Genomic DNA, 24,885 nt, shown 5'->3' with positions numbered 1-24,885 from the left:
AATTCAAACATATACAATTTCAAAAGTTTGGAAAAGTTTCGAAAGCCAAGTATACTTAAATTGTGTGTGTGTGTGTGTGTGTGTGTGTATAAAAGACCACTGATTATCAAAATTCATCATAAAGTTTGGGTTGGTGATAGAAATAAAGGTTTTTACCTTTTTAACATTCAATTAGAAATAAAGCACATTCACATTAAGTTAAAACAAGACAGGTCTTATTGTGAAGGCTGTTTTATAAACAAGAAACTAAGCTGAGGCTCGGAGAGACTGAATGAACGCGTAAGAACACACAGAGCCCCGTATCATCCAGTGGAATCAGCCCTTCTGAATTTGACTTCTCTGTTCTTCACAAAATGCTGGAGATACACTCCAGCTGGAGAAATTCTCCAGACATAGTGTCAGGAGAAGTCCAGAAGAAACAACGTATTTACCTCTAATTGTTGGAAATATGGAAGGCCCCCACATTGTACCTACTGGTTAAGCCACTAGAGCATAAAATAAAATAAGTTTCTGTCCCAAGACCAGTATGAAGAGAAATCCTGACTATAGAATGGAGACAAATAGAATGGAGACCAAGCATAACTGTATTTATTCACAGAAAAATATCTTTGTTTCCTATATGAGGCACTGTAAAAAATAATAATAATACACACACACATGCACAAACACATACCACTAATTAGCTTTCATGTGGGAAACTGACACTTCTTTCCATAGAGGTGTCATTTCCTTGAGCCAGGATGCCTGTAATTTTATGCCTGTAAGTTTATAATGTGAGGCTGCACTTCAACAGTGGGTTAAAAATCCTGAATATATTTTTCAATTCTGTAAATCCAGATGTAGCCAAAACAAGGAAGAGAGCAAAGTCCTGAAAAGAAATTATGGCAAAATAGAATATATGAGTAAGAAAACTTCCATGAAGAAGTAACTTAATCAAAATTATAATCTGTGAATTGCCGGAGTTATTCTAGTAACCACTCACCCTCAAATTTCAATTAAAATTCCTGGACTTAAAAGAATACAATTGAAATAGCATCACTAAAGCTGAGGCCCAATCAATTAAATGCTAAGTACCGGGTTAATGGAAGAGGCCTATTTTGCAGGAAACCTGACGTAGGAGACTAGATAAAGCAAGAATTAGTAACACCCTTCCAGGACCAGCCAGGAGAAAGGCTTCCTTGACTTCCCCCTTAACCATTTAATCCTCATAGGTATTGATCCCTTGTAACACTTATAATAGACCAATGCATCAAGCTACCCTCCCTTGATGACAATAGTCCCTTAGCTCATCCTTTAACCCTGCATATTCTGATTTTATGCCAAGGTACCTTCTGATTTTAAGATAGTTCTCATACCATTATTAGCACAGAACTATACTGAATGGCCCACATGAATATTAGTTTTCTTGGTCATTGTAGACTTAATTCCCATTGCAAGACCCATATGGAACAGTCAGTTCGCCCTTAAAATGACCTCTCAGCTAAAGACTCACCTTTCTCTAACTGGAAAAGAGCAATTCCCTTTTAACTTCAGTGTAATTCTGCAAGTATTTTTTAAGCAAATACTCTATGCCCAAGACCTATTTAAACACTACCAAAGACAGAATAAATACCAAAGACATGCTCCCTTACTTGAAGAAGCCTGAATTGTACTAGGTAGAAAAAGTCACAAAAAGTCACAAAAAAAACTAAATAACAGGGGCACCTGGGTGGCTCAAGCCAGTTAAGTGTCTAACTTGATTTCAGCCCAGGTCATGATCTCATGGTTGTGAGATCAAGCCTGGAGTTAGGCTTCACACTAGGCATGGAGTCTGCTTAAGATTCTCTCTCTCTCTCTCTCTCTCCTTCTCAAAAACAAAAACAGAAACAAAAAACCTAAATAGCAATATTGGACTGTATATAAAACAGCTGTTATGGGGAGAAAGAACAGTAACCTAAAAACAGAGTCGGATTAATTAAGATACAATGTTTAAAAAGATCAGGTACAATGGTTAGCTCTTATCCAAACTATTTTTTAAATTATACTAGAGAGAGAAAAAAAAACAATGTATAGGTGGTATATATAATTAAAACTTAACAAATGAATATTAAATAAGTAACTTATTTTTAAAAAGTTCAAGTATTCTTCTTCATTGTATTTATATACAATGAAGCTTTATGAGTGGACTACTAAAGCTTCTCACTCTTCATGTCTACGGTGAGCATACAATAACATGACCTATGAAGGTAAAAGTGATCTGTTAAGTGAGTTAACCTAAGAGTTTTGAGCCTGCTGTCTTCCCGCTCCTTAAATGAAATCACCAAATAAATATTCCTCTTCAAAAGCGTGGTAAATATTGAATTTTTTTTTAATTCTTTAAAAGGGAAACAAATACCATTATCCTCACACAAATGCAATTGGGAGAAGAAAACCTACTTGATATGTATTATGAATTTTTTTAATAGTTTCACAGTAAAAACAATGTTATTATCTGTGACCTTTTAAAGTGCTAATTAAACAAAACAAACACTAGAGTTGTTTTAGGGAACAAATCTTCAAATTAAAGACCTGAGTGAGTTCTAAAAAGCACCTTTACCTGTGGCCAGTGCCCGTGGGAACAGTTTGATTTCATGTTTCATAAGAACAAAAAAAGGTTACAAATCGAGCCAAATAAGATACGGTCCCATTTCATTTTCCACAGGAGCAAAAACAGAGCCTACAGAGCTGAAGAATGCATCACCATTTTACAGAGCGCAGCATAAACTGTCCACAAGTGGACAGAGAACCTTACCCCTGTACCATACAGTCTCCCCCTCAAAGTTGTTCTGTATCTACCAACAGAATGATTCTGGGTTTGACTAAAATCTAAGAAACTATTGGGAGCCTTTTATTTACTGTTCTTCAGCATAGTCTGGGCATTGCTGACTTTCTGCGAGGGCTCTATGAAGCAGGGCTGAGGCTGGCGGGAACCCAGCACAGAAGAAGGCTCAAGCAGCAGCCTCTGGAAGAACGAATGGCTTTAGTATCCAGTCAGAAGCACCGGCTTTTTTCATTGTAGATATGGTGAGGTGTCTTATTATGAAAAGAAGAACAGAAGAGGTGGCATTTTGAGCCCTTGCACTAATAAGTAATCCATTAACTGAAAAAACACAGAGTGACTCCTTTCCTAGCATCATAAATATGCCCCATGTTACTACACCAGGGCCCTTCCTTTGAGCATTATTTTGTCTTATAGACTAGAATGAGGAAGTTCTGGGGGATATATATATACACATATTTTTTTTAATGCACATACACACAAAATGGTTTTCAGAGGTTTATATATATATCTATATATAAAGACAAGGAAATCAAACCTTTTTGAGCAACTGAAAGGAAATTTATCCCATATTTGAAGTGATTTGAATGTAATATTTAATCACCTTTGATTCGTGTATTCAAACTTTTTTATTATTATCATTCACTGAATAAATATTATCTCTGGGAATTTAGCACAGAAATTTAAGGGGAAAAAAAACCCATTTTACCTGAAACTGCAATTTCTGTAACAAGGGGAAACAGATTACACATAGGCAAAAAGTAAAGCTTTCAGAAATGAAAAAATGAAGTATTTTGAAACTGAAGCTTACTGAAAAGTCAAAGTCAGCTAGAATCTAAGATACCAAGTAATTCTGAAGGATAGGGTCATTGGAAAGTACTTAACAAGATTATCTGGCTTTCAAGAAAATAAGAATAGACTTTCAGGTTTGAAGTTGTGCAAATAGACTACAAATTCAGCTCCATAGATGCCTCTCGTAGCCTGAGCAACCAAGGAGAACTCTGTCATATGTGACACACATTACCCCACAAAAACTGGAAATAAACTTTTTAGCTTGTTTTTCAGTTTTGCCAAAATTGCCTGTTCAGAGTATTTATACATTAGCACTGAAGAGCTGGAAGTATCGGTGATAAAAAATATATATATATATTTTTTAAGATTTTATTTATTTATTTGAAAGAGAGCGCAGGAACAGGGTGGGGGTGGCAGGGAGAAGAAGAAGGAGAGGCACACTCCCCGTTCAGGAGGAAGCCTGCTTCAGGGCTCCATCTCAGGACCCCAGGATCGGGACCCCAGCCAAAGGCAGCTGCTCAACCCACCGAACCACCCAGGTGCCCCAGAAACACATTTTCAATCCTTGCATGGGTTGAACTCAGTTTAGATATTAAAAGAAATTATAGGGGCAGATCTTTAACACTGAAAACCTTTATGGTTCTCTGAAGGCATTCAGTATGATTGATATTCTTGGAAATTACTTAAAAGAAAACCAAGGATTTTTCAGAACATGACTCGTCAGAGCTCTGGTTTGCCTGAGCCAAGGTAAATAGAAGAACCCACTGGTTTGCAGTAATGTAAGGTTAATCCAGGGTAATAGCAAGCTTTCAGAAAAAGGTACAAAACCCAATCCCTGCTTTAAGCTGCAAAGAGATATGTAACATTTAACAAAAATGGACAGGATAAAAAGACACTGAGAACAGGATATAGGGCTTCTTAAAAACCAAAAACTCATGTACAAAACTAATCTCATTACAGACTCCCCAATCTTGCAGCTCCATTCAGTATCTCAGTAAATGGCAACCACAGAAGGCAGAATAATGTCCTCTCCCAAACGTATCAGGCAAGTCCTCATCCCTAGAACTTAAATGTGACCTTATTAGGGGGGAAAAAAGTTCTGTGCAGATGTGATTAAATTATGGATCCTAAGATGAGGGCATTATCCTGGATTATGTGGGGAGCCCCAAACCCAATCATATATATCCTTATAAGAAGCAGCCAGAGGCAGATTTGACACAGACTAGAGACAACGACGTGAACAAAGCAGATCGAAATGAGAAGATTCTGGCCTTGGAGACCGAAGGGATGCAGCCACAAGCCAAGGCATTCCGGCAGCCACCAGAAGTTGGAAAAGGCAAGCAACACATTCTCCATCACAGCCCCAGAGGGAGAGCAGCCTGGCCAGCAGCTCGGTTTCTGCTACTGACTTCACTCTTCTGGCCTCCAGAGCTGTGAGAGAATAAACTTCTGTTGTTACAAGCCAACAAGTTGGTGGTCATTTGTTACTACAGCTGTGAGATCCACGCACAGCAACATGGTCTAACCCACCCCCTCTCTCTTCCAAGCCAGACTCCAACAGAATCATCCTGCCCAATCCCTCATCTCCCTATTCCTCTCTCCTCTGACGCTTCCCTCCACCTTTGCTTCTGTGTCCATGTCCCAACTACTTCCCAGACTTTGAGCTCTTAAGTGACCCTCCTGCTTCCTGTGTCCCAGTTCATTCAAGATGCCTCCAAGAGCAGTACATATACTGTAGAGATGTAGGAAAACCTAAGCAAATGGCCCCGTTGCGTAAAACTCATGACCTACAGAAATTCCAAACTCCTTAATGGAGCACTAAATACCGGCGCATTCTGACTAGCTTTACCTCCAGCCACGCCTCTATCCATCTTCCACACCATAGACTCTGCTCCGGACATTTCAGACTTTTTACCTCACATTTCTGTACTCATGTTTTAACCACAGCATCCCCTTTCCCAGAATTTCCTCACCGACTTCCTTCCTGTTGGGGCATGTCAACTCCTCTTCCAGGCTCTTCCCACTGCTGTGCTCTGGGAAGGTAGCACTGATTACTCCCTCCTGTGGGCCCTATCATACCCAGCTTGAACCTGTATCACAAATTCTGCACCTGTCGTTTATTTAAGGAGCAAGGTGCCAGGCTCTATGCTGAGCATTTTAAATAAATCATTTCATTTAACCCTCAACACAATCCTAAAAAAGTAGCAATTATTCTCAGGCTCCATACTGCAGAGGAGATAACAATATTCAGAGATGTTAAATAAAGTGCTGAAAGTCACAAGAAAGTAAGTGCTTACGGAACATTTTTGTAAATTTTTCATTGACTTACAATTTTGATTTTGATTTTTGATTTTTGTATTGGTTATACTGACTGTCTCTATTCCTGAGAACAAAATGAAATAAACGGCAACTACTGTTATCATTCATCACTTTAGAAGCTCTCGGGAATATGAGACAAAGTGACAATGTGACATGGTATTGTAAATTATTATTACGTGCAGATTTAATTTGGTACCTAGGAAAAAAAACAAGAGAATTAATTAATAAAATCTTTCAAAATTAATAAGATAATTCAGTAAAGCAATTGGGGGCATGATGAATACATAAAAGTCAATAATTGTCCCAGGTATCAACTGTTAATAATTCTCCTATCCCTTGTGGACTTTTTGGTAGTTACTTGTTGCCTTTAGTTACTGAAGTAACGGGCAGTGCTTTACAGCTCTTACAGTATACTATAACCTGGCTACCAAGTCTCAGACCAAATTATGCCCCAAAAACACTTGTTACCAAGTGGGACTCAAAGCAATCCCACAATATGCTTTACACGTTTACAAGTTCTGGCTCTCTGCCACTTTCAGGCATTCCAAACAGTGCCCTAAGGCATATGTGATAATATCCCGGTAGCAAGATTCATCTACGCTCTGGTCAAATCTGTCTAGAGAATCCTTTAGACATTCTGAGCCCATGACCAAGGAAGTTGTTAGGCCTAGAGCACCACTACAAATGGCAGAATCACAGGATTTACCAGGTATGTATGACCTCTTCACTTGTGTAATATTTCTAGCTAATATACGTATCTTTCTTTTATAACAGCTTTACTCAGATGGAATTCCCATACTGAAAGTGTCACCATTTCAAAGTGTACTCTTCAGTGGTTTCTAGTATAGTTCACAGAGTTGTGCAATCATCATTACTGTCTAATGTCAAAACACTGACACCTCTCCCCAAGTCCCCCCAAAAAACCTCTACCCATTAGTAGTCAGTCCCTATTCCACCTTCCACAGCCCCTGGTAACCACTAATCCACTTTCTGTCTCCAAGTGGACATTTCATATAAATGGAATCATATAATATATGGTCTTTTGTGACTAGTTTATTTCACTCAGCCTAATGTTTCTAAGGCTCATCCATATTGTAGCAAGTGTCAGTGCTTTATTCCTTTTTAATGTCAAACTATATTCCATTGTACAGATATACCACATGGGCCCATTAGACAACACACATTTGGGATGTTTCCACTTTTGGCTATTAACAATAATGCTGCCATGAACACTTGCATTTGAGTTTTTGTGTGGACACATGATTTCATTTCTCATGACTACATACTGAGGAGTGGAATTTCTAGTTTAGAGAGTAACTCAATTTTTAACATTTGGAGAACTGCCAAGCTATTTTTTAAAGTGGCCGTACCACTTTACATTCCCACCAGCAATGAATGGAGGTTCCAGTTTCTCCATATGCTCTCCAGTGCTTACTACTGTCTTTTTTATTATAATTATCTTCCAGCATAAAGTGGTCAGTCCACAAATCTGATCACCATACACTTCTCCAGCAAATAAGTAAATAATAAAAAGCCATTTCTGTCAACCATAGTAATTACAAAATCCTCTGGTGTTGACCAGATAAAGATAGTATGACAGTCCAGAGTAGACACTTCTGGAGTGTGGACTTACGATTAATTTCAAATACTAATGAATCCCATCCAAATATGTACTTCTAACTAAGATATTTTAGATTTAACTCTACAATGTAACACACACTATGGTACTGTCTCTGCTGAAATATTTTAAAGTAAATCATGGAAAATAAAACATCAGCCAGAATCAATTAGAAAAGATGGGGGAAAAAATGTAACACACTATTTTTTAAATCTTGGCATGAAGAATACTTTCTAAGTTTTACACAAAGCTCAGAGAATGGATTAACTTATTTGATAATGAATGCATTTTAAACTTCCATACAGAGATGATACAGTAATTAAAATACATTTGTTACATATATATTGGATAAAATGTTAAAGCTATAAATATGCAAAGCATTCTCTAAGTAATGGACTAAAGAAGGGAACAGGAATTTACTCACTCAATAGTAATGAGTGACACAAATAAAATAAATAAGATATTGTTCTGTGATACAGATAAATATTCACTGCATGAATTATGGCTCATTTAGTTCTAAGTGACACAAAAGAGGGAAATGTATGATGAAAATATAGAGATGTTTTGTGGAACCCAGAGTTAAGAACGTAACAGACCCTTTGTAAAGAACTGAAACAAGAACAGAACAACAAAGCCTGACAAATCAACGGAGTCCAGCACCATTAGCCAAGGAGCAGGACTCCAGGGTCAAATAGGCAGCAAGACCACACCCAGGTCCTGCAGCAAAAAGCACACTGTAACCTCCCGTGGTCCGTTAACAACAGAATTATAATAGCAGAGAAGACTCTGTGCAGGTGGCAGAGAAGGAAAAGGGGTCAACTGAGGTCATTCACTTAGAAATGCATGCTCTGAGCTCCTGCTCTCTAGGCAGGGGGCGCCATGCTCATAGGAAGGAAGTCAGCTTCAAATATTTATATCCGGAAGGGAAAATCCAAGAACAAACTGAGACACTATCTTGTCAAAGTCATCATAACATGAATATTAATGGATACATGCCTTAAATATGTCTTTTTTTTAAAGATTTTATTTATTTCACAGAGAAAGAGATCACAAGTAAGCAGAGAGGCAGGCAGAGAGAGCAGGGGAAGCAGGTTCCCTGCTCAGCAGAAAGCCTGATGCCCGGGCTCCATCCCAAGACCCTGAGATCATGACCTGAGCCAAACACAGAGGCTTATTTAGCCCACTGAGCCACCCAGGCGCCCCGTAAATACATCGTAATAAAGGCACAAAGAAATACGCTCTGGCTGATATGCTTTAGCATGGAGTAGAACTGGGGTGAATTGTGCATTCTTTGTTCTTTCCAATGCTGTTTGGTTGTGTGTGTGTGTGTGTGTGTGCGCGCGCGCGCGCGCGCGCGCACGCACGTGCGCATGCGCACCTGCGCGTGCACACACCTATGTGTAAGTGTGTTTTTACATGAGCATGTAGCACTTTTCTAAAACTTAAGTTTTTGTTTTGTTTTTTTAGAGCGCCTTTGCTATTTTCATGAGGTAATCCACTGTTTTCCAACTATTCCTACTGAATGCCAGAATAAAAATAAGAGTTCCTTGGGGTGCCTGGGTGGCTCGGTCGGTTAAGCATCTGCCTTCTGCTCAAGTCATGATTCCAGGGTTCTGGGATGGAGCCCCACATACGGCTCCCTGCTCAGGGTAAGTCTGTTTCTCCCTCTCCCTCTGCCTGCTGTTCCCCCTGCTTGTGCTCTCTCTGACAATTAAATAAATAAAATAAAAATTTTTTTTAAAAAAGAGTTCCTTGCTAAGTGATAAGAACTTTCTATATACTTGAATGATTTTATCCCATACAATCTTCATAGCAACTATACAAAAAAGAACTTCTCTCATTTATAAACCAAAGCAGAGAGAGATTAATTTATCTAAACTTAGTTGACAATATATGGAGCTGCAGTAAATCCAGATATTTCAGTCTCTAAACTTGTGCTCTGCTCTTTATTCCACCATTTCCCTTACTACTTTACAACACTTGAAACTATGTATCACCATTTTCCTCAATCCCTCCTGGCGCCTGCTCTAAAAGTAATAGCTGCTTTCAGCTAACTTGCAAACAGCTAGATGGGAAATGACCTTGCACACATTTTAAATAATTTTCAGGGTTTATTACTTCTCCCAGAGTCATTGCATGAAGCATGTTTGCAGGTGACAATCACTTGTTCAAACACCAAAAGCTAGTGACCGAGAGAGGTCCACAAATCACCACCAAGTAGAAAGCTGAAGGCTAACCTACTCTGTCAACATCAGCTCAGAGGTAGCTGCCTTCCACACAGCTTCAAAAATATATTGGTCACATGACTAGGTTTTCTCACTCTCTGTGTCCTTGTCTATAAGTTGTTGAGCAACATATTGCTTCTATGTGTTTTAATAAGTAATATGTCTTCAGGCTCAACATTGAAAAAAAAAAAAAATCTTGCAAGGGTACCTTGTCAGCTCTCTTTAAGACTTGAGCAACCAATGCACAGACTATGCCAGTGAGAAAAGCATCACGTGCTTATGAAGGTAAGGTTAGGCTGGCTGGGTTTTGTTTTGACTGGTCCTCCAGATTTTAAGGAACATCTTCTGTAATTTCTTTGGATCACTGATCATAGAACAATTGAGAGGTCCTTAAGAACAATCTGAAAATCAGCAACAGAGTTTAAAGAGACAGAATTAATCTGCAAAGGAAATTTGTTTGTAAACATAAATGACCAGGCGAACAGGGAGACTGAGAATAATTTTCTAATATGCATCTGTTACCTTTGTCACAAATGATTAGACTAGGAATTTGCCCCTGACTCAAAACACTCATCTAGGGTCCAGAAAATAAATAAACAAACAAATAAACCTCATTAGCAACTATGAAGCCATGCTGCTTACAGTATTTTATAAATCCTATAAAATAATGGAATGAAACAGGTATAGGCAATTGTTCACCCATGTCTCCTTGTACCTGCCTTTATACAACTGATTTTTTTCTCAAATCAATTGATGTTACACTCTCCCCTGTACCTATGCCTTCCAGTCATGGTTCCCATTCATTTGGGATGCTCTACTTTCCTCTCTTCAACTATACATTGAATAAATAATTATCAAATACTATCCAAATGCAAAACATTGGTCTAGATACTAAATAGATACAAAGGTAAGAGGGGTGCCTGGGTGGCTCATTCAGTTAAGGGTCTGCCTTTGGTTCAGGTCATGATCCCAGAGTCCTAGGATCATGCCCCACATGGGGCTCCCTGCTCAGCAGGAAGCCTGCTTCTCCCTCTCCCTCTGCCTACTGTTCCCCTTCTTTGTGTTCTTTCTCTGTCAACTAAATAAATAAAATCCTTAAAAAAAAAAAAAAAAAAAGGTGAGTAAGACTCAATTCGTGTCCTATAGGAATTTATAATTTAATAGTTGTCTGATACTCTTTCAAATGTTTATTCAACAAGGACCAAGTTACTGAGTGACAGAAATAGGATTTGGTATTGGAGACTGATATGAACACATGGGCTCCTGACCCTAGGTCATGTATACTCTAATAAGGGGACAAATTTGTAAACAAACATATGCAGCAGAATGTGGAATGTGTGTAATAAATTCATTACAGATGACAGAAAGGGAGGGACAGTCAATTCGATCCGAAGGATCAGGGAAAGTAGAGTCTACGGAGTCTACGGAGTCTATCGAGTGACATAACAAACTGAGGCAAAACTATCCCCCCGAGAACCAAGGTTTCAACATCTAGTTCTCTCAGGAAATGCAGGTGGTCTGAAATGACTTAGAGTTTAGGAGAGAGTTTTTTAGAAGTCAGTAGGGAGAAAGAGGGTGGCAGTACATGGAGAGAGAGAGAGAGAGATGAGGCTGAAAAGCTAGGTCAGGGTTTGTGAAGTTCTCATGGACTTAATACATAGGCAATTGGGTTTTCTTTTTTTTTTTTTAAGATTTTATTTATTTATTTGACAGACAGAGATCACAAGTAGGCAGAGAGGCAGGCAGAGAGAGAGAGAGGAGAAAGCAGGCTCCCTGCTGAGCAGAGAGCCCGATGCGGGACTCGATCCCGGGACCCCAAGATCAAGACCTGAGCCGAAGGCAGTGGCTTAACCCACTGAGCCACCCAGGTGCCCCCAGGCAATTGGGTTTTTAAACAAGAGAGTAAAAGTATGATAATATTTGCTTTCTGAACAGGCCTCTAGCAGGTCAATGTACAGGATTAATGGCAGGAAGGAAGAGGGTGGCCATAGCTGGATGTGAGGTGGGGAGAGGCGAGGAACGTCTGCCATGGCACCTACAGGAGTCAAACAGGTCTGGACACAGTCAGAAGCAGAGAAGTCAGCCCTATTAAAGAGGCAAGATCAAGGCTTGAGGCTCAACTGGCAGAAACTCTACAGGGCTTGGGGGGATAGAGAAAATGGTGGGGAGGACTTAGTCCCTTGAGGGAAGCAAACTGGAATTCTCAGGAGTCCCCATACATCCTTTGAAAAATCTCTGAAGCAATTCTGATGATGATAAACCCTTGTTTAGAATAGCTGGTGGAAATCATGCTCCCAAAATGAAAGTGATACAACCACCTGGTAATTTCATTTTTTTAAACCACAGCTTTTTATGCATGTGCTAGAAATGTTCCTCAATTGTCATCATATCATCTTTCATTAAAGTAATTCATCCATTTACTGTCCTCACTGAAACAAAGTAGCTTTAATTTTTTTTTTCTTCCTAGTAAGAACCACTATTAAAGTCAGTGTCTCCGGAAAGATTCAATGTAATCAGGTGGGATATAACATTTTAGGCAAAATACAATCAACTGAACACTGAGATATCACAAGTACTTCAAAAATTCTTTAGCCCATCCAACAAAACTTTATAACCAGACAAGTGCAGGGAACAACATGGCTTACAGATAGTAACTTAAGTAAATATGCTCATTTTTTACTTGTGCACATAAAAAGAAGTTCTGTAGGTTTTTCTCCCCCTTTTCTATAGAAAGTACTATTTCCTCTTCCATCTTCCTGTGAACACTTTTTTTAGTTGAATTTAGACTTTTCTAAAATTCTGTTTACCCCTTTATGACACAAATTTAAAACTGGTAGGAAAAAAAAAACAGGGTCTGGCAGAAAGTATAGTAGCAGGTATGAAACTTATTGCTTCCTGAAGAGGCCAAGCCACCAAACAGTTCTTCTTACGATTCTACCCAAGTGAAACCATCGTGGGCTGCTCTACTTTATCAGTTCACCACATAACTTACTAGAAACATCTCTCTCCAAGACAAAAATCTTCCCTTGGTCAAAGATATGTTCATTTTCTTATTAAGATATGTTATATAGGATCTCATCATACATACAAATTCTATTATTTCTCTATTTTGCATATTTTCCATCCCATATTAAATAAGCAAGTCAGCTGCTACTGTTTAAAAGTATTAAGTGTCTACTTCTAAAACTAGTTTTGTTATTCAGAGGCAAAGTCAGTTCATTTAAAATTTTTGTCTCTCATTTGTTCACAAATAAAACTTTATGGGATGTTTTATATACACTAAGTAATACTGAGCAACTATATGCTTTTATTAAATTGTACTGGTAAAATGAGCCATTTAAATGTTCTTACTATATACAGAAACCAATATTTTAAAAAATATAGACATAGACAAATGCATGTGTGTCCAGATTCATTCTTCCAATCTGTCCATAAGGCAGCAAATATCTATTAACAATCTTCTAACGTGCAGAGCAAACAGGTTTTTGAAAATCAAAAATAAGACAAATATGCACTCAAAGTTGCATAGAGGTAGAGGAGACAAACATGCAAAAAACCTAAATAATTACATCAAAATAAAAGTGCAAGAAATGCAGTATAGGAACTCAAAAGAAGAAATGATTAATTCCAGTTCAGGAATCTAATAAAACATTATGGGGTTGCTACAAGTGAGGTATACAGGCATAGCAAACTTCATTTGGATTTGCTTTACTGTGATTCACAGATACTGTATTTTTTTTACAAACTTAAGGTTGTAGCAGCCCCATGTTGAGCAAGTCAATCAGTGCTATTTTCCCAGCATCATTTTCACACTTTGTGTCCATGTCACATTTTGGTAATTCTCGTAATATTTCAAACATTTTCATTATTAGTATATTTTATTTGTTAGAGTGATCAGTGAACTTTGATGTTACACAAGGGATCTGGAGATTGGCAAGTACTCCACTTTGGCTAGAGCCCCTATCTGAGATGTGACTGGCAGGGGATGGAAATCTGTCCAGGATGAGGGCAGACACTCAACACCATGTTAAAGCTGCTTGGATTCTCTTTTGTGAGAAAAAGAGAAAGACTGAAAGTTTCTGCAAAAGGAAAATCACACAATTCATTTATTTAATAGGAATTTAATAGAAAGCTAACTACACAACATCTGAAGAATAGACCAAAAATGTGAATTCTGGAGTCACAGAGAATAGTTCAGAGGATATTTTAATATTCTGGGGGGAAATACAGCTTCCTGAACAAGAAGGTTGGCAGCAGGAATGAAAAGGAAGCGCCAAATACTTTGGCGAGCTGAGCCAAATAGGAAGTTACAGTGATTGATCAGACACTGGTAAGTAGGTTCAAGATTGTAACAATAGGTAACTAATAGTATACATGTCACTTGGTATCAGTTGACTTTTATTTAAAAAATCAAATACAGCATGTTTTCCCACAAAACTGAGATTTTCCTTAAGAATCTTTCCAGGTGCTACTTCAGGCAGTCAGCACTTCGTAACAAGTAATCAGTCAACAAAAAATTGAATCCACTTGCCATTTCCACTAGAAGCTCTGTATTTGCCAAGATATAAATGGTGGTGGGTGGGGGGAGTGACGTATTACAAAAGTCAATTGGAAGAAAGGCATGAATATTTTTAATATCTAACATTATTCATTTGCAAGATAAAGAAAGCCAGCTATAGATCTCTACTGAGAGGAAAAACTAGAACAGCAATAGTAGAGCCTGGCATCCCTTTGGGACAATATTAAGTGAAATGAGGACTATGAAGTAGGAAGTGGTTGGCATTAGAAATAGTCTACCTTAATCCCTTTGAAAACTCAAACACTAGCATTAGGATCCAAGTTTTCAAATGGGGACTGACAATCCTAACATTCCCTTAAATCTAAGCATGTTTATATTGTATTTCAAGGTCCTATTTCCAGTGTCATTGAATTAACAAGCTCTGAGTGACACCCCAGGTCATTTAGACCAGGGACTCAAACTTTCATAGAAGGTGATGCCCAGAGAACTGGTAAAGTTGTCAAAGTCACGGAGCCAGTGTCAGGAACAGAATGAAAACTTGGAGATTTCCACTATACTTGACTGGCACATTCCACAAGGAAGAAAGAAGTCACATGAATGACATTCAAATGACAAATGACCTAAGCAACGGCAAAGAAATGACAACCATTTAACTTAAATTGTGAGACAAATCTTGAGATGAAAATCAATTATCTTTTTGCTAGTATATTTCAAACTTCTCTCCAAAAATTTAATTTAATTTAAATTTAAATTACCAATTAAGAGAAACATTCACTATCAGTTTAATATTGATTATGCCTCCTTTTTCCCAATGCCTACAAAGAGGCTTTAGATGAAACCTCTAACATAAAATCAATGGCAATCAACTTTCTAGTATTTCTGCTTCCACAATTAATTTGAAAGTTAAGATATCCAAGTAAGTCAGACAATGAGCCATGTCCAAAACTTGCTCACTCTCTCTCTCTTATTCTTTGCTTTATAGCTGGGAAACATGAAAACCTACTGAAGACATTAAAGAAGAATGATCGAGGTTTCAATTACCTAGAAAACCACAAATAATGTGATATTACCTTTAGGGGAGTACATTTAGATTAAAAAAAAAAAAAAGATTTGTAAGCATGCCCACATTATTATACATATTGAAAGGACACAATAATAAGGATCTGCTGGCAATGAGAAACAAATTTCTCAAAATGATTCTAAAACTACTATTATACTAACTAAGGCTGAGATATGCATTGGTTTCAACCAGGTACTACAACTATAATCATACCTTGTTGATTGCACTCTCTAACAGTTGAGATTATTGCTAATAAAATTAATGTGTCACTTGCGATACATATATATAGATACATGTATGAAAAGACAGAGAACAGCTAATTAGCAATGTAGAAAACAACGACTTTTACGAAGTCACATCACAGTTCAGTCAGTCAGAATACTGTGCTGACATTTTCAATATCTAAATAACTATTTTGTTTATATGGAATTCTGAAGAGCATATTTGCCATGAAAGGAGACCCCAGAATTTATTACTGGCAAGTTAAGTGGTGACTTCCTCATTATTAAGAAAGCAGAGGACTGACATGACAGAGCTTGCAGTCAGTTCTCAACCCCAGTGGTAAGTATGAATGTCACATCGTCAATTCAATTAATTTCCCTCTACTTTTCATTTGGCTGGTTTGTCACCTTTGTCCAGCGTTTAGCTTTCATCTCACCCTGCCTGCTGATTTCTAGTTAAACAGTCCCCTCATTACTTAATCTCCCACAGCTTCATTAGGTAACTCAGCAGCAGAAAAGAGGTAAGAATCAATACTTGGAAATTAAATATCAAATGGTTAAGGTTTACATCACTCATCTAAACTGTTCTACCCAAGCTCTCACCAATAGGGGACAGAAAAGGCACAGTATTCTATATCCCCTTTGTGATGGTATAGATATCATGTGTTATAATTATGTCTCTCAGCTTTGTCATTTCTCTTCAGCCACCAACACATCAATACGGAGAGAAAAGAATCCCACCTACCCTTAAAGCCTAAAATATATAACTTACGGAAGAATGCCAGACTATGTCTGGTGGACAGAAGCTTATACCTAAGAATTAGACATATATGCATTGGGAACTCAAGCTTGCCACCTCCTAGGTGTGTGACTTAGGCCAAATTACTTACATTCTCTCTGAACCTCAATCTCCTCACCTGTAAAATAGGACATAAACCACCTGTTTCGCAGAATTGTTACGAAGACAGAGTGAATTAGAATATGTTAAATGTTTTCCACAGTCTCATGCAGATTTAGATTTTGACTTTAAGTAAAATATATAGCAAATGTCGACAGTTTTCTTGTTTCCTGATGTCATTAGTGCAGCTTATAACTGCATACTTATAATAAAGAGAAGTACTTACTTCCCAGGGACTGTCGCTGATATTTTGATTCTTCAGAGTTTCACAAAGTTAACTGATAATTCCCTCAATGTTTGGAGTATTATTCTTTGTAGAATAAACTTGACAAAATGTCTCATAACTAGAACAAGAATACCCGAGAGCCAACCTCCCTGCTGAAGAGGCATTAACATGGATGGTTGTCATACGTTTGGAAACATTTAAGGTATTACATGTCAGGGAGTGAACAATGGCTTTTGGGGCAAGGCACCTTTTAAATACATCTCACTTTATTATTGATGATCAAAGCTTCATCCTCCTTCAGACTGTGTTGTCATCTACTCGGATGTTTTATCTCGTGTCCAACACAAAAGAACTGTCTAAGTGTCAGTCTACTGATTTTATTGGTAGGATACCAGAATGTGCTAGAATGTGCTTCCATTCTAAAACTTTGTTGTTAAGCACTACTTCCTATCTGTCGAATCCCACTGGGTCCACACGTCTAATTGCATGTGTGGGTGTAGGGAAGCCATGGAGTACAATCCGTAGACATGCCCTATGCACTTCCAAATGCATACTCTTCTGACCACTTTTCCTCTGTATATCCTCTACATTTAGGTGTATGAGATGGGCTATCATTATCATCTTAAACATGAAGCTTTATGTCACCTTGCATTGCATGTTTCTATGACTCCCCCAGTTGAATATAAATTTGTCCAAAATACAGGTACCCTGTCATCTATGTTGCTTATATGCTACCTAGTAACATAGTCATAAGAAAATGAGAGACTTAAGAGACTAACAGCTCTTACGTGCTTTTCTTGTGAAAGGCACAATCCTGGGCACTTTACAGATTTATTTCATTTACCTCTCCAATAATACTATAAATTTGGTTTTTAAATCATTTCTGTATTACTGATTAGGAAATGAGATTCCAAAAGTTGAAATAAGTTACCCAAAATAGCATTCAAAAGGGATAAAAATGGGATTTAAAGACATCTGTCTGACTCCTAATTCCATTTTCTTGCTGCTACACTCTGCTGCCCCAAATTCTCATTAATCTTTCAATGCAACTTTCTCATGAGAATAAAAGTATTTAGAAAGGTGCAGCCAGTAGTTTAGACTTGAGTCTACTTATTTAAAGAGGAATATGGGGGAAACAACCAAAATAAGCTATTAAAATCCCCTTGAGAAGACAGCTTATTAATAACTTCAGCTCTAGAAAACTATCCCAGGGAAAAAAAATAATCATAGCTGTTTTCAAGTGTTCATGAATAAGAATGCTCATTAGCATTATTCTGAATAGTAACTTTCTGAAATAAATTTTGGAACATAAGAGATAAGTTAAATAAATACACTAAGTCCATAAAACAGATTACTTCACAAACATGGAGGATTATTTTTCTCAAAACCTAATGATAGTAACATATACATGATACAAAACAAACAGAAGTACAGAACATAAATTGTATAGAATATAGTACGATCCCTTTATATAATGTGTGCATATCAATTTTTCAGTTAACATCATTTGAAACCTATTTACACACTAATTTCAACTTCTTGTGTTTTTAAAGAAGGGTAGAATATGTCTAAGAGATAAACTAAAGGGACTGTGGTGGAAACCTCCATTGCTGTGTTTGAACTCTTTCCTTCTTTCACCATAGATAATAAGAACAGTGAACGCATCTGCCTCAAACTGGGCCAATCCCCGCTGGACCAAGCAGATTCTCTCTCTTGCAATACCCATTTGCTTTCCCAGGTGGTCTGGAACTGTAACTGTAACATAAAAACTTGCAAAGCATATGCCACCAGTGGACAGAGAAACAGAAAACAAAGTCTCCAAATTGAGACAGAATAGGGAAATGGAAAGAAACATGTGAAAAGGAGAAGAAAGGAAAAAGCGTACAGAGCTTCAATTACCTTCCTATTTCATTCACAATACACATACACAATACAAAGCAAGCTGTTACAACCGTCCATGGATTATGAAACCAGACCGCCTCACTTATTCCACGTAGAGAAGCAAGACCACAACAGTGCCGACCTTGACACTGTTATTTCTAACAGTGACAGTCCAACAGCAGCAAAATTTTTTTTCCTTTGTATAATCTTACAAAAGGCCTAAAAACAGTGATGTGTATATAAGCAACTTGTTTAACTGTGAGCTCTCCAAAAAAAAAAACACTGAATGCAGAGAAGTGTGTGTGTGCATGTGTGTATTTACATAATTTATTATAAATTTTACTGATATAAAATATGTGTAGCTGAGCACACATCTTTTAGACAATAAGAGTATATATGGTATTTTCACTGTAAATTCCAGAGGGCCAATTGATTCCCACAGAACATCTTAAGTGCAGACAACAACAAAACAAGCCCTGATCTGCAGTATTTACCAGTTTCCATGGTATAAATACTCCCACCACAGCCAACTTCACCCTACCAATGTGACATCACTGAACAGGGACGGAAGAGATGAGCAGCAGCACCTGACACATAATACTGTCACCTCGCCGATCAAAAAGATAGAGCACAGGTGACAGGAAAGAGTATAGATAATAGTAAATTGTAGTAAAATCTTTAGGAAGTGATAGCTTTTGAGTATGTCTTAACTTTGTTTTAAAATATAATGTATTTCATTTTAGGTTTATATGATTTTAATGTTTAATAATTGCCATATTTAACAACTGGTGCACAGATTCCGGTCTCAATCCAATTCAGACCAGCTCCAGCACACATGCCTGAAAAGTATCTCCAAATATCTGAGGACAGGTACTGCTAATCCAGACCAAGGGACTACAGTCAGTCATTTGCTCATCAAACATTTTAATGTGCATTATCAGCACATGTGAAAAGTCCAGATTCCTGGGCCCCAGTCTGAGAGATTTTGAGAGTATATCCAGCGCAGGGACCCAGAAGTCTGTGTTTTAACAGGCAAGCAACCATCTCCGTGCCAGACCATTACCCAGAAAACGTCCGCATCCAGAATTTGTTCACTACATATTCTGTGCCCGGCTCAGAACCCATGGACATGAAAGAAACAAAACTTGTCCTCAAGGTGAATACAGAAACCAAGAATCATAATGTAACTCTAATACTGGTACCTACCAGCTGCTTTGGGAAAATAAAATCCACTTTGGGAGAGGAGTCCTGAGAGAAATGTTGTTTGACCTGCGTCTTAAAGGAGCACCAGCTAATCAAAACGACAAGGGGGCAGGGAGGAAGGGGTGTTCGGGGCAGAGAGATGGGGGGCAGGTGCATAGCCACACAGGTGAAGAGGACTCCGTCCACTAGATACCAGCACATTCTTTGGGGCTGTAAGACTGATTTTGCAGCCACATTTCATCTGTCATCAGCTTTAGCGCATATTAGACTAGTTAAATCATGGTGTTCCTGTGAGGAGTGGTGGTAGTTTAGGCAGAAAAGTCATGGCCAGGTCGGGTGGAACTTTACAGAATGCCTAGCACAAAGTAGGTGCTCCTATTCTGTATTCCTCCTTCAACATGAGTGTTTAAAATTGGTTTTTATCACCATAGATTATCACTGCCAAAGAAGTTACAAGTGGCGGCTAACTTACAAAGTCTACAACACAGAACGCTCTCACAGTTTTTTAAATAGACAAGCTATCTCCTCAATCAGAGAAAATGACCAAAATTATGTGTTAAAAATAGTTCCCCAAACCTAAGTTCCAGGGAAATGAGTGATTGCTACATTATATTTTTCTCACTGGTTTTGTCTCATCCTAATTAAGCTGTTTTCCAAATCCAATGTGAATGTTATAGATGTTATTTTATGTTTCTGAGGTTGTATCTTTTCGGCTATTGGCACTTTAATTAGGTAACCCAATTAACTTTAAAAATCTATGAAGTAACATAATGAAGAAAAACGACTCCAAGAACCACACGATGGGTTGAAGGGAAGTCATAGAGTAGGAGTGTGTCTCTACCTAAACAGCTAGAAGAGTGGACTTGTCACCCTAACACAGCAAGTCTGTGGCCTCCTCCTTGTCATGCTATCCCTTCTCTAATGCAAACCATGCACATTAATCTCACCTCCCCTCAAGCCCCATCTCCTCCTTGTAGAACATTCCAAGCACTCCACTGCACAGTGATCTCGTCCCTCTCCATGCATGATCCTCATCTCTGGATTTAGTCCTATGTGATCACATATTACAGAATACTCATCTCCCAACCAGACTTTACATTTTCAGAGAACTTCCCTTGCCATATGTCATGGAACAGGGCATAACGCTAAACATACAAAAGACGTTAAACATTTGGTTAGTAAATAGACAAAATGATCTCCATGAATTATATTTAGCTTCAAGCTTCAATTGCTGATTTCTTCACCTCCCCCCAAATGAAGATGAAAATGTCATAAAGACTTTTAAAGGTCTCAGATTGGGGACAAAGAAAGGAGGTTATCAAAAGGGATTCTAATACTGGGTGCCTTTTTAAGCATCAACAAATCATCAGACGTCTCTAACACAGAAAAAGAAGGGAATTCCTGGCTTTGCTTGCCCACAGTAAGACTGAGGGGTCTACAACTGAGCCTCGTTGCTAAGTGAAAATCCCCCCCCTCAAAACATCCTAGAATATAAGCTCTTATACTCATCAAAGAAGAGAGAGCGAACAGGTATCCCAAGGCTGCCTCTATCCTGTATTCTTTAACAATTTACTAAAATACAAAAGAAAAAGACAATTTACAGAATTCCAAACTGAATTATATATAATACATTTATTCAGTAAATACTATTTCCAGTATCATAATAGCTAACATTTTTTAACACTTTTGTGTCCTACAGTATTTAAGACATCATCTTATCAAACTCTGATGTCATTCTATATGAGATAAACACCATAATTTTACTCATTTTAGAGATGAGGAAGCTCAGCTTAAGTACTAACTCCAAGGTAACAACATTGTTAAGTCACAGAGCCAGAATCTGTAATCAGGTCTCTTATCCCAAAGCCGAAAGGATACCATCTCTGTTTACAAGATTGAATTCCCAACAATGTTAAGTACTCTACATACTTGGGTTCTATTCAGGACTTTTTTTTTTTAATGTGAAAACTTAAAAATTAAAAAAGCAGGACACCAAATCAGTGGTATGAAGAAAAGGCCAAACAAGGGTATGTCCAGGGTCTGAGGTACCAAGTTTAAACAAACTGGCTTAAAGCCAATTAACTATAGGATTCCACTGGCAGAAATACCAGTGAAGGTATTATTTCCCCATCAGTCCTAAAGAGTACTTGGGAAATTAGGATTTAATTTATAACACTTTTTTTTTAAGATTTATTTATTTATTTATTTATTTGACAGACAGAGATCACAAGTTGGCAGAGAGGCAGGCAGAGAAAGAGGAAGGGAAGCAGGCGCCTTGCTAAACAGAGAACAGGATGCGGGACTGGATCCCAGGATCCTGAGATCTCGATCTGAACCAAAGGCAGAGGGTAATTTAACCCACTGAGCCACTCAGGTGCCTCCTTATTTTATAACACTTTTATATTCATGTCAGGTACAGGCTACATGCCATTCAGGCTTCATAGAATGTTCAGCAAAGAAGAACTCTAGAAAATGCTTTTACTGTAGGACTTTTGGCCTTGCATTATGTGTGTATACTAATGACTTCCCTTGGGCATCCAAAGGCAGCTTCAGAATAAAGAAAAAGGCCTAGAAATTAATGTCTGAAAAGAGTTTTCCATATAGCCTCACCTGTTCAATTGACAGGAAGAAATCTCAGGCAGCCCTTAAAGCAAGAAACACAGTAGTAAGGGAAGAGTGCAAGCTTAGCTACCATTATCAGCATTGTTCCCACAGTCTGAGGTCAGCCTTAAGAGGAAGCGAGCAATCATGGGAAATAGTCTCAGGGATAGCTAAAGGTTATCCCCTATCCCCTAATTAACACCTCTACTGGTTTGTTGGTGCTTGAATTTCTACAAAAAGTGAAAATCCATTTCTTTGGCTTTCGACTCAATCTTGTGAAAATGCAAAATCAAATACTACTAGGGGGAACAGCATTTTAAGTTTCAGGGTTTATTTACATCTAAGATTCCCCAAGTTTGTTAGATTCCTTCAAGGCAAATTTTGCTAAGGAAAGGAATGCGAGGGTACTGAAAACAACCTTAGGGCCAAAGTGATTAGGACGTTAGTTTTTTCCAATGAGAGAGATCCTAGTATGCAAACAAGGGAGTGGGCTTCAGAGTCAATCTGATGCAAATTCTCCCTCTCCCGGCGGCCCTTATCAATTTATTATAGTCCGCCCCACCTCTTCTCAAAATCTACCGAGATACAGCAATTATGATGTTTTATTTACAGGAAAACTGACCCAAACAACGTCAGGCAAAGGAGTTGAAATTTACAGTCCTTGGGCAGAATGTCAGTTGTTATAAGCACTCCAACTGTGTCTACTTGCAGGAAGAAAGTCGTGACTTCCCAGATTTTGGGTAAGGCACACATTCGTCGGCAAAGAAAGCTGGAGCCGAAATCTCTACCTATCAGGCATAAAGCAAGAAGCCAGGAGGGGGGGGGGGGGTGGGGGGGAAGCAAGCTGGATGGCTCCAGGAAGTGGGTGGGGAGGAAGCGGCGAGATTTGGAGCCAACTGTAGCAATAGCAGGTTTGCACACGCCTAGCGAACGGAGTCCCGGGCCACTGCGTGCAGCGGTCACAAGCGCTCTTGGCAATGCTGTCCCCTTTGATTCCCGTATCACCCAAACACAACAGCTCGGGTTTGGGACGTAAAAAGGGCTTGCAAAGTGGGCGGCGGCCGGGATTCCCGCCGCTGAGTCACAGCCCAGCCAACTTTTACAGCATTTCCCAGAAAGAAAATTAAGTCTCAGTTCCGTAGCCCACTACTCGCTTCCAGTTCGTGCTCTCCGCTCTGTCACTGCAGCTGGGGGGGGGGGGGGGTGACTCAGACCCCAACTGGGGTGTTTCCCACTCGTCTCGCAACTTCTCACCCCAGCAAAGCCTCGGGGTGCCCCGAGCGCTTGGCAAGCGCTACCCACCAGGCAGATGAGAGAGCAGGAGGAGGGAGGGGAAGGGCTGCGTCCTCACCTGCAGGACACGGACACCTCCACCCGCGTGGCCGGGATGGCCGCGCTCAGCTGGTTCAAGTCCCCGATGCCCGCAGTGCTGGTGTAGCGGCTGTCCATCTTGGGGGGAGGCGCCGTGGACTTGTCCGGCGCCCACATCCAGAGCTCGGGCAGACTAAGGGCTCGGAGCCCAGCTCCCGACAGACGGGGATGGGGGTTGAGGGTGGAGGCAGAGGAAGGAGGGCGGAGGCAGCTCGCGGGAAGGGGGAGGGAGGGGGAGGCGGACCCGAGCAAAGCCGCGAGGGAACCGCGAGCCAGTCCTGGCCCAGGCCGAGGCTGCCGGCGAAGTGGCGCACGGGGCTCCCGGCTTCCCTGCCCCCTCCTTGCAGGCAGCAGCCCCAGCGGGAGACACTTCGTGATCCTTGCCAGGCTCCGAGTGCCAGGCTCTGAGGAGCCACCGGGCCGCCTGAGGAGGTAGGAGGCACTAGACCCAGACCCCAACCGTCTAGGAGAGCAAGCCCCGGCCGGCTGGGCGCGCGGCTGGGGTGTTGACTCCGCCTCTACACTCCCACTCCCGCCTCCTGGGCTGCGACTCCCTCCTGTCAATCAGGTGTGGACGGGAAGGTCACGCAGTTCGCCTGCCTGGGCTGGAAGCTGGAGGTGTGGGCGCCTCTGCCTGTTCCAAACTCCCCCCTCGCAGGCGCGCCCCTCCTCACCCCGCGCTGGTCCTCACCGAAGCCCATGGAGGTCCTTCCCACTTTGCCTTCGGGCAGGTGAGCCAGGTCTCGGCTTCTGGACTGCCCACTCTCGGCCACTTGGGGGTTGGGGACAGTGGGACATGAGGACGATTTCCAATGTTCTGTATGCGGTTATAAAGTGACAGATCAAGATCTGGGACAAGTCTGGAACAGGATGAACTCTTGGGAGGGGTACTATTTGAGATTTAAGGGGACAGGTTTCCCTCCTCCCTCAGTTCCTCGAAACGTGGGGGTCAATTGTGACAGTCTTCCTATAATCAGGACTCTCCTGCGGCCCCCTCGCTTCCAAATGCTTGGAAGTTCGGACCTGAAACCTGGAGGTCACAACCGTTTAACGCAGCTTCCTTATCCCGACTCCCACCTACAAGATCCGAATGAAACTGGACGGACGGAAGCAGAGGGGAGCTGGAGTGAGCTCCGCATTTGGGAAACTGGAAT

The 24,885-nt window shown here is 39.9% G+C and overlaps 1 protein-coding gene across 2 annotated transcripts in view; it reads right to left on the bottom strand.

Moving 5' to 3' along the window:
• The window catches only part of CPNE8 (copine 8), a 217,545-nt gene extending 193,678 nt beyond the window's left edge, over positions 1-23,867 (bottom strand). For both annotated transcript variants that reach the window (XM_004771828.3, XM_004771829.3), the window contains exon 1: positions 23,712-23,867. In XM_004771828.3, the coding sequence (XP_004771885.1) occupies positions 23,712-23,848 (137 nt within the window). In that variant the 5' untranslated portion in view covers positions 23,849-23,867. The remainder of the gene's footprint in view (positions 1-23,711) is intronic.
• Positions 23,868-24,885: the final 1,018 nt, after the last annotated feature.

Source organism: Mustela putorius, unplaced genomic scaffold, assembly GCF_011764305.1.
Source record: "Mustela putorius furo isolate JIRA1106 unplaced genomic scaffold, ASM1176430v1.1 tig00537227_pilon_pilon_pilon, whole genome shotgun sequence".
Taxonomy (NCBI): Eukaryota; Metazoa; Chordata; class Mammalia; order Carnivora; family Mustelidae; genus Mustela; species Mustela putorius.
The sequence above is the reverse complement of the archived record's forward strand: the minus strand, read 5'-3'. Positions and strand labels throughout refer to the sequence as shown.